The following is a 15,392-nucleotide window of genomic DNA, read 5'->3' as shown; positions in this document are numbered from 1 at the left end:
CAGCTGATGGGTCTGTGGTGGCCCAATACGGGAGATGTTACCTCATACCCTTGCTGACCTAGCCTCCTTCAGTGTCCCCGGGGCCCCTTGCACCTGTTTCCCCCCTATACATATGTTCTGCAGTGTATTGTATTATAAAATGTGTTGTATCTTTAAGAGTTATGTCATGTGATTGTTACCCAGGAGGTATCAGTGACCAGGTGATCCCAAGAGTGACCTATGGGCTCCCTGCTAGTCTCCCCCATATAAGCACTGGGTGGAGCTTCGCTCTCTCCCTGCTAGTCTCACGAGGGGCGGAGCCATGACGTCATGCTGCTCCGTCCACTGTATCGCCCGTCATTACGCACAGAGTGAACTTGCTCTGTGCAGTAATGATAGCGCGGTGCCGCAGCAGCGGGACCGCGGCGATCTGACATCTTATCCCCTATCCTTTGGATAGGGGATAAGATGTCTAGGGGCGGAGTACCCCTTTAAGGTCTCTGCATCACTGGTGACCTCCTTGAGCCCTGGATGAACTGTATAGACTTTACCAACTTTCTACCCTCAGTAAAGCTACCGTCGTCCGTAACTTGGCGTCGGAATCTTTATTGCCCCCCGTGCCTAGCCCAGGATCCAGCGATATACCTTCGGGTGGTTATAGGCTAAACCACGCCCTGGCGTCACAAATACAAGAGGTTAATGCCATCTGCCCCTAGGGTAATACCACCTGTCCTCATCACACCCCGCTACCACAGGTCCATATGGGATATGGATATACGCAACGGTTTTTGTTTTTTAAATTCTTCTGTCCACATCCAACCAAAACGCCAATCGGCTCATGGCAGCACGTCACCACCATACTCCTCCATACCCTCGAGATACATTTGTTACACTTTCATGAAGTAATATTTCTGGGGAACAGGTGGACAGAACAGATCTTTATGGTGTTATTACAGCTTGGCGATGCTCCGGCTCTTATTCTAGGCCACTTTTTCCTGCGGCAGCTGTCAGCCAAGGCTTTGATTTTGCTAATACATCTCCTATCAGGTCCTTCATTTATTTTATGCAAACAAGAACAAATTTACATGGCTGCTCTAATTGACTAACTGTGCTCGGTCCCCCGGTGGTTAGAAGACATTAATTCATTACACAACAGCCTATCGGCGAGCCCCGCGCCTTTTCCCCTATGTTACAGGGGCCGCAGTACTGTAACCAGTGGTGATATACATTAAATCAGTTCATAATCGGATAATGAGAACAATAATCAGACTAATGTACTTTCTGCAATTAGTGATCCTTACACGCAAGCTGTGCCGCAACCGGGGAACAAGACTATTAACAGTCCATCCAGGGCCCCCATGGATATACACAAGGTCCTAGAACTTTCAGGTAGGGACTGATCTGCACTATTTCTAGAACAAATTACATAGAACTTGTATGCAACTTCCCTATTCTTATCCTTCTGATGGGTACATTGGTCATAAGTCTAACTAGTTGGTTAGTAGCTGTCAGTATGCCCAGCCAGCTTCACATCTGATCTGCCATGACCAATGATATAATTTAATTGGTTACAGAATAGTTTATATACACCTACTTCATAACCGACCTCCTGCTGAGATCATCTCCAGGATATAATTGGTTATAGAGAGTCCTATCCCCACTTACTTCATGACCAATCTCCTGCTGGGATCATCTCCAGAATATATTTGGTTATAGAGAGTCCTATCCCCACCTACATCATGACTGATATCCTGCTGGGATCATCTCCAGGCTAAATTTGGTTATAGAGAGTCCTATCCCCACATACTTTATAACCAATCTCCTGCTGGTATCATCTCCAGGATATAATTGGTTATAGAGAGTCCTATCCCCACCTACTTCATAACAGATCTCCTGCTGGGATCATCTTCAGGATATAATTGGTTATAGAGAGTCCTATCTCCACCTACTTCATAACCGATCTCCTGCTGGTATCATCTCCAGGATATAATTGGTTATAGAGAGTCCTATCCCCACCTACTTCATAACCGATCTCCTGCTGGTATCATCTCCATGATATAATTGGTTATAGAGAGTCCTATCCCCACCTACTTCATAACCGATCTCCTGCTGGTATCATCTCCATGATATAATTGGTTATAGAGAGTCCTATCCCCCACCTACTTCATAACCGATCTCCTGCTGGGATCATCTCCAGGATATAATTGGTTATAGAAAGTCCTATCCCCCACCTACTTCATAACCGATCTCCTGCTTGTATCATCTCCAGGATATAATTGGTTAGAGAGAGTCCTATCCCCACCTACTTTATAACCGATCTCCTGCTGGTATCATCTCCAGGATATAATTGGTTATAGAGAGTCCTATCCCCACCTACTTCATAACCGATCTCCTGCTGGTATCATCTCCAGGATATAATTGGTTATAGAGAGTCCTATCCCCCACCTACTTCATAACCGATCTCCTGCTGGGATCATCTCAATGAAACAATTGGTATCAGGCTAACAACGACTGTGCTATTTAGTACAACCCTTTCCACGGCCAGTGTTTAATTATGGAGTCCGCCACCAATTTCGCAAGTTCTCCCACTTATAAAGATGAGAGGCTGTAATTTTCATCATAGGTTATAACCTCAACTATGAGAGACAGAATGAGAAAAAAAAATCCATAAAATCACATTGTCTGATGTGATTGTGATTTTTACATTTTTTTACATTTTTATTTTATTTATATCAATCAATTAAACAGTTATACAAAGCTTAGACCTTGTACGTATAAATGCTATACAGTACACATGAGAATAATTTTACCCCCCCCCCCCCAAAAAAAAAAAAAAAATATATATATATATATAAATAACCTTTCTCCACTTTAATACCTTAACACAGTGGTCCCCAAACTGTAGCGCTCCAGATGTTGCAAAACTACAATTCCCAGCATGCCTGGACAGCCGTTGGCTGTCCAGGCATGCTGGGAGTTGTAGTTTTGCAACATCTGGAGGGCCACAGTTTGGGGACCACTGCCTTAACAGTTAGTTTTGTAATCTCTCCTTATCATTTCTGCCCATTCCCTTTTACTAGGTGGGTGCTGATCAATCCATTATTTTACAATCATAAATCTGGCACAGAATAACATTTTATGTAATTGCTGCTTTTTTTTATTTTTTTATTTTTTTTTTACTTAATTCCAAACCAGTCTCATCTCCTAATATACCCACTATTGGAGAGGGGTCAGGTGCAATCCCCAGTTGTTCCCTTATTTCCTCGTGTACCTCCATCCAAAACTCCAGAATTTTATCACATATCCATAGCATGTGCAGAAATCCCGCTCCATCTCTACCACATTTTAAACATTTAGTATCCGGTCTCTTTCCTATTTTACACAGAAAATTTGGGGTATAATATAATCTATACACTATATTGAATTGGACTATTTTATGATTATTATTATTCCGCGGAATCCGGTTAATCTTTCTATATATATATACCCTCCCATTGCTTATCCTCTATTACTCCCAGATCCTCACACCATGCACGTGTACTACAGTGTTTCAAATTTTTCCCCGGTGCATTAAAGGGGTATTCCGGGAAAAAAACATTTTATCCCCTATCCAAAGGAGATGTCTGATCGTGGGGGGCGTGCTGCTGGGAACCCCCCCCCCCCCCCCCGCGATCTCCCTTCAGCACCCGCATTCTAGTCCCTAGTTTTGGAAACCTCCGGGACTGGGGACGTGACATCACGCCACGCCAAAGTTTCCCACGGGAGTACCCCTTTTACTGTTCATTTTTCCCTAATACTCTGATCCCTAAATCTGGGATTACTGCCTCTGTTCCTAAAGGCAACAAATTAGACTTCTCCCAATTTATCCCTAGTCCGGAGTATCCTCCATATTCTTCAATAAGTTCCATTAAAGGGAACCAATCATCAGATTTTACCCTATATAACACTTGGCAAAGCGTTATATAGGGTAGAATCTTTATTTTCACCATCCCCAGGGGACGCTCCTGCCCCCAGGGATGGGGAAGATATGAAGTTATAAACTAGTCGCCGCCGCCGCCGTAAGTAGTCACCTGGGCGGGGAGCTCTTCTCACCAACTCCCGTTCTTCGGCTGGGAGCGACGCCCCCTCCGCTTGATTGACGGGCCGCGTCATCGTTCCGCTCACTGAACAGACGAAGCAGAGCGATGACGTGGCCCAACAATCAATCGGAGGGGGCGTCGCTCCCGGCCGAAGAATGGGAGTAGGTGAGAAGAGCTCCCCGCCCAGGTGACTACTTACGGCGGCGGCGGTGACTAGTTTATAACTTCATATCTTCACCAGGTAAAATCTGATGATTGGTTCCCTTTAATCTTGGGAGTGACATTATAGGGTATAGTATATCGTTCACATATAATGACAGTTCGTCCTTTCTCCCCCTCGCTCCAAAGCCACTTATTCTCACCTCCCTCCTAATCATTGTTGACAATGGCTCCATTATCATGGCAAAGAGCAGGGGGGGAAAGAGGACAACCCTGTCTGGTGCCCCTAGTGAGTAAAAAGGTTCTGGACAGCCCCCCCATTTACAGAGATTTTTGCCACTGGATTATTATAGAGTAATTTAACCATATCTATAAATTTATCCCCCAACTCAAATTTACGCATTACCCCCATAGGAATTCCCACTCCACCCTGTCAAACGCCTTAACCGCGTCTAGAGGCAGGATGGAGTGGGAGCCCCCTTCCTTCACACTACCCAATTGGATATTGGAATATTATGCTTAGCCATCCTCCCCGGGATAAACCCACATTGATCTTCTCCAATAAGTCCCTCAATCACCCCTTTTAGCCTATTGGCCAGTGTTTTTGCTATGATCTTAACATCAGTATTCAATAAAGCTATGGGTCTATACGACCCCACATCTATGTTGTCTTTATTTGGGATCATCTCCAGGATATAATTTGTATCAGGCTAACAATGACTGTGCTGTTCAGTACAACCCTTTCCACTGCCAGTGTTTAATTATGGAGACGGGAAGCTAAATGACACTACAATTCAGAGCATATTGGGGACCTGTTATAGACTCTAAACCCAGCAAGGATGTGCGGACATTGTTGCAGGTCCATGTCCCATCAAGCGGTCTAGATTACTTACAGGAAGGCCATGCCTAGGTAGTTGGCGGTGCTGCCCCAGTACATTGGATTCTCAATTATATTGAATGGGAATCCGGTCACCTTCTTATCCATTAATATTCCAAAGTAATCACCTGGAAGAAGAGAAGAAGACAAAGAAAACAAGAACTTAATACTACTATAAGCAATAATCGTATTATATATCATAGGTTATAATAAATAATAAAGGGAGTCCTGTTATGTATGTGTAATGTCTGACATAGGAGACATTTACATTGATGCTTACCTAAATCCTCTGTGATGAGGTCAGTACATACATGTATAATGGTGCAGGGATGTAATGAGGTCAATGGTCAGTACATACAGTGGGGCAAAAAAGTATTTAGTCAGCCACCAATTTCGCAAGTTCTCCCACTTCATCTTCATCATAGGTATACCTCAACTATGACAGACAGAATGAGAAAAAAAAATCCATAAAATCACATTGTCTGATTTTTAAAGAATTTATTTGCAAATTATGGTGGGAAGTAAGTATTTGGTCACCAACAAACAAGAAAGATTTCTGGCCCTCACAGACCTGTAACTTCGTCTGTAAGATTCTCCTCTGTCCTCCACTTGTTACCTGTATTAATGGCTCCTGTTTGAACTTGTTATCAGTATAAAAGATACCTGTCCACAACCTCAAACAGTCACACTCCAAACTCTGCTATGGACAAGACCAGAGCGCTGTCAAAGGACACCAGAAACAAAATTGTAGACCTGCAGCAGGCTGGGAAGACTGAATCTGCAATAGGCAAGCAGCTTGGTGTGAAGAAATCAACTGTGGGAGCAATTATTAGAAAATGGAAGACATACAAGACCACTGATAATCTCCCTCGATCTGGGGCTCCACGCAAGATCTCACCCCGTGGTGTCAAAATGATCACAAGAACGGTGAGAAAAAATTCCAGAACCAAACGGGGGGACCTAGTGAATGACCTGCAGAGAGCTGGGACCAAAGTAACAAAGGCTACCATCAGTAACATACTACGCCGCCAGGGACTCAAATCAAGCAGTGCCAGATGTGTCCACCTGCTTAAGCCAGTACATGTCTGGGCCCGTCTGAAGTTTGCTAGAGAGCATTTGGATGATCAAGAAGAGTATTGGGAGAATGTCATATGGTCAGATGAAACCAAAGTAGAACTTTTTAGTAAAAACTCAACTCGTCGTGTTTGGAGGAGAAAGAATGCTGAGTTGCATCCAAAGAACATCATACCTACTGTGAAGCATGGGGGTGGAAAAATCATGCTTTGGGGCTGTTTTTCTGCTAAGGGATCAGGACGACTGATCCATGTAAAGGAAAGAATGAATGGGGCCATGTATCGTGAGATTTTGAGTGAAAACCTCCTTCCATCAGCAAGGACATTGAAGATGAAACATGGCTGGGCCTTTCAGCATGACAATGATCCCAAACACACTGCTGGGGCAATGAAGGAGTGGCTTTGCATTTAAAGGTCCTGGAGTGGCTTAGCCAGTCTCCAGATCTCAACTCCATAGAAAACCTTTGGAGGGAGTTGAAAGTCCCTGTTGCCCAGCGACAGCCCCAAAACATCACTGCTCTAGAGGAGATCTGCATGGAGGAATGGGCCAAAATACCAGCAACAGTGTGTGAAAACCTTGTGAAGACTTACAGAAAACGTTTGACCTCTGTCACTGCCAACAAAGGGAATATAACATATAAGTATTGAGATGAACTTTTGTTATTGACCAAACACTTATTTTCCACCATAATTTGCAAATAAAAAAATGATTCTTTAAAAATCTGATGTGGAAATCAGATGTGACTGTGATTTTATGGATTTTTTTCTCATTCTGTCTCTCATAGTTGAGGTTATAACCTATGATGAAAATTACAGCCTCTCATCTTTTGGGAGAACTTACACAATTGGTAGCTGACTAAATACTTTTTTTGCCCCACTGTACATGTATGATGGTGTAGGGATGTAATGAGGTCAGAGGTCACTACATACATGTATTATGGTGATGTAATAAGATTACTCATTACTGATGAACCGCCTGCCCCGCAGTGACATACGTGTTAGTAATCAGATAGATGGAACACTCTCCCTGGGAGGCGCAGATATTTATATACTAGAGATATCAATGTGATGTACTGACACCTTACACTGCGCTAACAGGGGAGATTGATCAGGGGAACTGGGCTACTAACACAGCAAAAGTCAGTCGTGTCCATGATACTTTGTCATATCTCACCCCCCATTTAACTCCGAAAAGAAAAATCCCTAAAACTGTATCTTGATAATATCTGAGAAGGCGGGAAACATGTCCCATATGGGGTATCATACGGCTTTCCTAGAGTTTTGGTGCTTGTGGTATAAAAGCTGAGGAGCTCCTATCTGCTGTCTAGACAGTTCAGGGATGTAGAGGTTACCCTGGCCCAGGTGCTTAAGATGGTCCAAAAACACCAGAAGAACCCCAGGTGCTGCAGTCACTACCATGGTGTTCTGGGTCCCCTGTGAGGTTCTGATGGGTTACACCGCTTTGTAATTGAACTTAAAACAGAGAAAAGTAAAGACGAATAATCTGGGGAGCAAAACAAGAGAACATGACAACTCTGAAAGAGGAAAACACGAAGGCGATGTGGTTCTCTATCTGAGCTCCGGGTAGGATGTCTGTGCACAACCTCAGATCTGTCACATGGTCTTCATAAAGTAATGGAGAGAAAGAGGAAGGATGGAAGAAGAGAATGGAAGAGACTGGAAAGGAAGGAAGAAAGACGAAAAGGGAGAAAGAATGAAATAAAGGAAACAAAGATGGAGGAGGCTAAAAAAAAAGAGTGGAAAGAAAGGAAATTATAGGAAGGAGAAAAAAAGTGAGAGAATGAAGGAAGAAAAGGAAAGAAAGGAGAGAAAATAAAGGAAGGGAGGAAGAAAAAAAGAAAAAAAGGGGAGGAAGAAAAAAAAGGAGGAATGAAGATAAAAAAAGAAAGGAAAGAAAGAAAGAAAGGAAGAATGAAGGGAGGTAGAAATGGTAGGAAGGAAGAAAGGAAAAGGAAAGAAGGTAGAAATGAAATAAGTGAGGGAGAGAGAGAGAAGAGGGAGAATGAAAGAGAAGAGGAAAAAAGAGAAAGAAGGACAGTAAAAGGGAAGTTTAAAAAGAGGGAAGGAAAGAAAGATGGTGGGTATGATAAAAAGGAAGGTAGAAATGAAGAACTTAAAAAATAGCAGGAAGAAAGAAAGGGGGGAAAAGAATGATATGAGGGAGAGAGAAGAAGGGAAATACATTGAAAAGGGGTTCAAAGAAAAAAAGAATGAATGATGGTAAAGAGGAAATACAAAAAGAAGGAATGAAAAAGATGGAAGGAAATAAACAGAAGGAAAGTAAAAAAGGAAGATAGAAATAAAGGAAAGAAATTGGGAAAGGAAGGTAGAAAAGAATGAAGTGAGGAAGAGAGAAGGAATAATAGAGGAGAAGAAAAAAGTAAAGGAAGGAAGGGAGGGAGGAAATAATAATGTGATGGAGAGGAAGAGAGAAGAATGAAGGGAGGGAGGAAGAAGAACAGAAGGAAGAAAGGTAAAAAGAATGGAAGGTAAAAGTTAATATAAATGAAAAGAAAAATAGAAGGAAAGAAGGGAGGAAGTAGAAGGAAGTTAAAAAGAAGAAAGAAAGGTGGGAAAGGGAAGACAGAATAGAGGAAAAAAAAAAGGAAAAACAACAAGAATAAAGGTCAGAAAGCAAGAAGGGGGGGGAGTAGGAAGGAAAGAAGAGGGAAGAGAAGAAGAAAGGAAAGAAACAAAAGAGAAGAAAGGTAAGTAGGGCAGAAAGAAGAACAGGGTTTTGCTTATATAACAATGGTTCAGTCATAGTGATTGCTTCCTTCCTTAGAACGGTCGCTGACTAATGCCACTTATCATGCCCTACTGATGTCAAAGACAGAGAATTCCTACCAGACCCTCTGCATTCGGATATTTTCCTACAAAGCTTTGGGTGTTATGTACGAGGTCTCACAACCTACCGCTCAGTCACATAATTGTCATTTGTGTCCCCACACTCAGCCATTGAGCACCACACGCCTTCTTGCCCCAGTTCCACAAATATCCCCCCGGTAAAGTGGGGCACAGCAGGCCAGGAGACAGAAAAACAAGCAAAGCCAACAACCTACAGAAATAAACTCCATCGATTCTCACAGACGCAATTAACCCAGAGAAGAACGAAATCCATCAGCGCCTCATATAGATCATTACAGGCCTCCTGTGACTAAGGATCAGAGGGACAACAAGTACAGACAGCAGAAACCATATAGAGGGACAGACACAGACAGTCCCCGTACTATGGCGCAACACTATGGGGCAGGAACAATGGTCATATACAGGGGCACTTACAATGTATGGCCCCTGATCCCTACACTGATGGCTCAGTATAAACATTGGTATCCTGACAACTGGGGTACAGGATGGACACAATAACACTTGGGGTACAGGATAATAACACTTGGGGTACAGGATGATAACACTTGGGGTACAGGATAATAACACTTGGGGTACTGGATGATAACACTTAGGGTACAGGATAATGACACTTGGGGTACAGGATGATAACACTTGGGGTACAGGTTAATAATACTTGGGGTACAGGATGATGACACTTGGGGTACAGGATGATGACACGGGGTACAGGATGATGACACTTGGGGTACAGAATGATGACACTTGGGGTACAGGATGATGACACTTGGGGTACAGGATGATAACACTTGGGGTACAGGATGATAACACTTGGGGTACAGGATGATAACACTTGGGGTACAGGATGATAACACTTGGGGTACAGGATGATGACACTTGGGGTACAGAATGATGACACTTGGGGTACAGGATGATAACACTTGGGGTACAAGATAATGACACTTGGGGTACAGGATGATAACACTTGGGGTACAGGATGATAACACTTGGGGTACAGGATGATAATGCTTGTGGTACAGGATGATAACACTTGGGGTACAGGATGATAACACTTGGGGTACAGGATGATAACACTTGGGGTACAGGATGATAACACTTGGGGTACAGGATGATAACACTTGGGGTACAGGAGGATAACACTTAGGGTACAGGATAATAACACTTGGGGTACAGGATAACAATTGGGGTACAGGATGATGACACTTGGGGTACAGAATGATAACACTTGGGGTACAGGATAATAACACTTGGGGTACAGGATGATAACACTTGGGGTACAGGATGATAACGCTTGGGGTACAGGATGATAACACTTGGGGTACAGGATGATAACACTTGGGGTACAGGATGATAACACTTGGGGTACAGGATGATAACACTTGGGGTACAGGATGATAACACTTGGGATACAGGATAACACTTGGGGTACAGGATGATAACGCTTGGGGTACAGGATGATAACGCTTGTGGTACAGGATGATAACACTTGGGGTACAGGATGATAACACTTGGGGTACAGGATGATAACACTTGGGGTACAGGATGATAACACTTGGGGTACAGGATGATAACACTTGGGGTACAGGATGATAACACTTGGGGTACAGGATGATAACACTTGGGGTACAGGATGATAACACTTGGGGTACAGGATAATAACACTTGGGGTACAGGATGATAACACTTGGGGTACAGGATGATAACACTTGGGGTACAGGATGATAACACTTGGGGTACAGGATGATAACACTTGGGGTACAGGATGATGACACTTGGGGTACAGGATAATAACACTTGGGGTACAGGATAATAACACTTGGGGTACAGGATGATAACACTTGGGGTACAGGATAATAACACTTGGGGTACAGGATGATAACACTTGGGGTACAGGATGATAACGCTTGGGGTACAGGATAATAACACTTGGGGTACAGGATAATAACACTTGGGGTACAGGATAATAACACTTGGGGTACACGATGATGACACTTGGGGGTAAAGGACACCTGTACAGAATATAATATTGGGACCCCAAATCTAGGTCCCTTCCCTGCGCTCATCTTCCATTCTTCTCATCCTCTTTAGAAGAGTCTTTTTTTTGCGGGTGATTGTGAATTCTCAGAAGACGGGCGACGTCACCACATAACCGCTTCCCCATTACCCTTACACCGCTTTCCTTTCATGTCAGGCAGATGAACGTTACGTCGGTGCGGAGCTGTCACACTGCTCTGTGATCAGTATTTGCTTCCTAGGTGCGAATTTTCTCGTCCCCCCGTGGAATGCGTTCTCCATGGTGACGGCAGAACAGGGGGGGCTCTAACAGAGGGCACCAGCAGCGAGTTATTCTGGGGCCACGATCAGCCGTTTTTCCCAGAACGATCAGTTGTTGCGCTAGTTTCCGAGTTTATTCTTTTATTCACAACAATCCTGAGAATTACCGAATTGCTGCACCGAAAATTGTGTCCTCTAATGGCTGGTGAAGCGGGGAAGTAATCTATATGATAATGTATAGGGAGGAGCGGAGGACATGTGTGCGAGTCATGGTTATCACCGGCTGTTGGTATGTGGCAAGAGGCGTTGGTTACGCTGCTGCCGGTGCCACAGGCAAAGCTGGGTTATGGGCGGTTCTACTTGGGAAGACGTTCTTGCTAAATTTTTAGGAATCTTGGGGTCCTTGTAGGGAGTTATCCAAAGATCAAAAGGTTGCTAAACTACAACTCCCAGCATGCCCGGACAGCCGTTGGCTGTCCGGCCATGCTGGGGGTTGTAGTTATGCAACAGCCGGAGGCACCCTGGTGACTGTAGACATGTAAGATACCCATAGAGGTGCCCAGGCTTTGCGGGAGCCACTTCCATCCTGTGATTAAAGGGGGCACTCTCAGCCCCCCACTGTTGTTATAGGAGACAGTGACAATGTATATAACATCTTCTAGCTCCAGTGATACTGGGAGTTGTAGTTCCACAATTTGGAGACCACTGCTACAGTGTGACTGCTACCATAGAGTGTTGTGGACATGTAAGATGCCCATAAAGGTGCCCAGGCTTTGGGGGAGTTGTAGTTTTGGAACTTGTTTGGGGCTGCTTATCCACCATCTGGACCATCCCGCATTGACACCTTCTCATCAAGGCATGCTAGGAGTTGTAGTTTTGCCATTGGCTGTCCGGGTAGTTTTGGAACTTGTTTGGAGCTGTTTATCCACCATCTGGACTATCCCGCATTGACACCTTTTCATCAAGGCATGCTAGGAGTTGTAGTTTTGCCATTGGCTGTCTTGGTAGTTTTGGAACTTGTTTGGGGCTGCTTATCCACCATCTGGACTATCCCGCTTTGACACCTTTTCATCAAGGCATGCTAGGAGTTGTAGTTTTGCCATTGGCTGTCCGGGCATGCTGGAAGTTGTAACGTAGCAAGATCTGAAGGTCTACAGTTTGTAAACCGCTACTATAGTGCAACTCTGCCCCCCATAGAAGGCTTTGTGCGAGCCACTTCCATCCTCTAATTTAAGGGGGCGCTCTCTGCCCCCACTCTTTTATGGGAGGCATTGACATTGTACATAGCATCTTTTAGCTCCAGTGATACTGGGAGTTGTAGGTTCACACATTGGAGAACACTGCTATAGTGTAACTCTGCCCCCATAGAAGGCTGTGAACATGTAAGATGCCCATAGAGGTGCCCAGCCTTTAGGGGGAGCCACTTCCATTCTTTGATTTAAATGGGGATTTTCTCCTGCTTTTGTCAGTACCTAAAATGGACAGAGGTGTCAGCAGAGAGCACTGTGGACAAGACAAAACAGAAATTCAAAAACTGTAGGACCTTCAGATCTTGCAAAACTAAAACTCCCCCAAAGCCTGGGCACCTTTTGGTCTCCAAATTTTTTTAAATATCAACTGGCTCCAGAAAGTTAAACAGATTTGTAAATTACTTCTATTAAAAAAATCTTAATCCTTTCAGTACTTATGAGCTTCTGAAGTTGACTTTTTCTTTTCTGTCTAAGTCCTCTCTGATGACACGTGTCTCGGGAACCGCCCAGTTTAGAAGCAAATCCCCATAGCAAACCTCTTCTAAACTGGGCGGTTCCCGAGACACGTCATCAGAGAGCACTTAGACAGAAAAGAACAACCTTAACTTCAGAAGCTCATAAGTACTGAAAGGATTAAGATTTTTTAATAGAAGTAATTTGCAAATCTGTTTAACTTTCTGGAGCCCTGGATAACCCCTTTCCTGGATAACCCCTTTAAATCACAGGATGGAAGTGGCTCCCACAAAGCCTGGGCACCTCTATGGGTATCTTACATGTCCACAGTCACCAGTGAGCCTCCAGCTGTTGCATAACTACAACTCCCAGCATGCCCGGACAGCCAAGGACTGTCCGAGCATGCTGGGAGTTGTAGTTTTGCAACCTTTTGTTGCTCTGTGTTCCAAAAAGAAAATAATTTCCTCTGTAGTATTCAGCAGCTAATAAGTACTGGAAGGATTAAGAATTTTTAATAGAAGTAATTTACAAATCTGTTTAACTTTCTGGCACCAAAAAAAAAAAGTTTTCCACCGGAGTATCCCTTTAATGGGGCACTCTCTGCCTCCACTCTTTTTATGGGAGGCATTGATGTTGTATATAGCATCTTCTCACACCAGTTATGCTGGGAGTTGTAGTTCTACAGTTTAAAGACCATTTTGTGGAAATGTAAGATGCCCATAGAGGTGCCCAGGCTTTGGGGGAATTGTAGTTTTGCAACATCTGGAGGTTCACAATTTGGAGACCACAGCTATAGTGTAACTCTGCCCCCATAGAAGGCTGTGGACAGGTAAGATGCCCATAGAGGTGCCCGGGAATTGTAGTTTTACCTTTTGCCTGTCTGGGCATGCTGGGAGTTTTAGGTTTGCAACAGCTGGAGGCACCCTGGTTGGGAAATCTGACAATCTTAGTAAATCTTGGCCAATTACTTTTTTTTACAGGGGATCGTAGAGAAGGGGAGGGGGGGTGTGCGCCATGATTTATATAACGTACAGCGCATTGCTTATGCAGAGCGCGACGACAGCGACAGTTATTACTGTAGAGGAGGCTTCTTATCCGATGCGATTACCGCTGCTATCAAGGAAGATTGTATTCAGCGCTCCCGTCACAAACAACACAAGAGGCTGGCGCACAGATGCTTCATAGCGTAATGCATGTAAAGTGGCCCTTGAGAAAGAGGAAGACAGGGCCGAAAAACAACAGTGGTGGTGATGCAAGCCGAGTATTCATAGATAGATAGACCATATATATATATATATATATATATATATATATATATATTCCCTAAAACGTCTACTACTATGCTAAATCCCAGTGTTTCCCAACCAGAATGCTTTGACATGTTGCAAAACTACAACTCCCAGCATGCCCGGACAGCCAACGGCTGTATAACTAGAAAGGTACAAGCGATACTATATACTAGGGATTGACCGATATCGATTTTTTTAGGGACGATACCGATAATCTGTGGAGGTTGGGGCCGATAGCCGATAACTTATACCGATATTCCGGTATAAGTTATCGGCTATCTATCTAACCTCCCCCCCGGCGCCACAGCTCGGGAATAATTGATTTAAAGCGGGCGCTTTGAATCAATGAACTGCAGTGGCTTTTGCGGTGCCAGAGACCGTCACCTGCTTTTCTCCCCCTGCCTGTCCTGGGGTCCTCCTGAGTCCTATCACCACCATTGCGAAGAGTCGCAACCCCCCACCGCACCGCCCTGGGCAGAGATCGCCGCCGTCGCTGCCCCATTGCCTCCCCCATTCCCGGTTTTATAATTAACTGTTCCCGGGTTCCGCGCTACTTCTGGCTCTGGCGGGGTCCTCCTGAGCTGTCACTGTGCGCACTGACGGTGATGTTGCGTTGAGGATGTCACTCGTCATTGCGCAGCACAGAGCACCGCGTAACACAAGACGCTGCAGGAGCCAGGAACCCCGTAATTATAAAACCAGGAATGGGGGAGGCAATGGGGCAGCGGAGGCGGTGATCTGTGGCCGGGGGGGGGGTCTGGCACGGTGCGGTGGAGGCAGTGGAGGCGGTGCAGGGGGCGGGGCATTATCGGATTATACCCAAGGTAATTGCCGATACCAATAACGTCCAAAATCGTGAATATCGGCAGATAATATTGGCCAAACCGATAATCGGTCGATCCCTACTATATACAAATTCACAGAGCATACACTATAATCCGGACAGAACTGCACAAGCCAAGGATCTTCAAATAGATACGGCCGTCTAGATCCGTCCCGTTCTTCTCCCATCAAAAATAAAAACTATCTTTAAAAAAAAAAAACTGACAATAACGGATGCAAATGGATGTTAT

At 44.4% G+C, this 15,392-nt stretch overlaps 1 protein-coding gene across 2 annotated transcripts in view; it reads right to left on the bottom strand.

Annotated features, from left to right (window-relative positions):
• Positions 1 to 15,392, bottom strand: part of PEMT (phosphatidylethanolamine N-methyltransferase) — a 178,088-nt gene that overhangs the window by 16,740 nt on the left and 145,956 nt on the right. For both annotated transcript variants that reach the window (XM_056534109.1, XM_056534110.1), the window contains exon 5: positions 5,111 to 5,222. In XM_056534109.1, the coding sequence (XP_056390084.1) occupies positions 5,111 to 5,222 (112 nt within the window). The remainder of the gene's footprint in view (positions 1 to 5,110; positions 5,223 to 15,392) is intronic.

Source organism: Hyla sarda, chromosome 8, assembly GCF_029499605.1.
Source record: "Hyla sarda isolate aHylSar1 chromosome 8, aHylSar1.hap1, whole genome shotgun sequence".
NCBI lineage: Eukaryota > Metazoa > Chordata > Amphibia > Anura > Hylidae > Hyla > Hyla sarda.
This window is presented reverse-complemented; position numbering and strand designations above follow the sequence as displayed.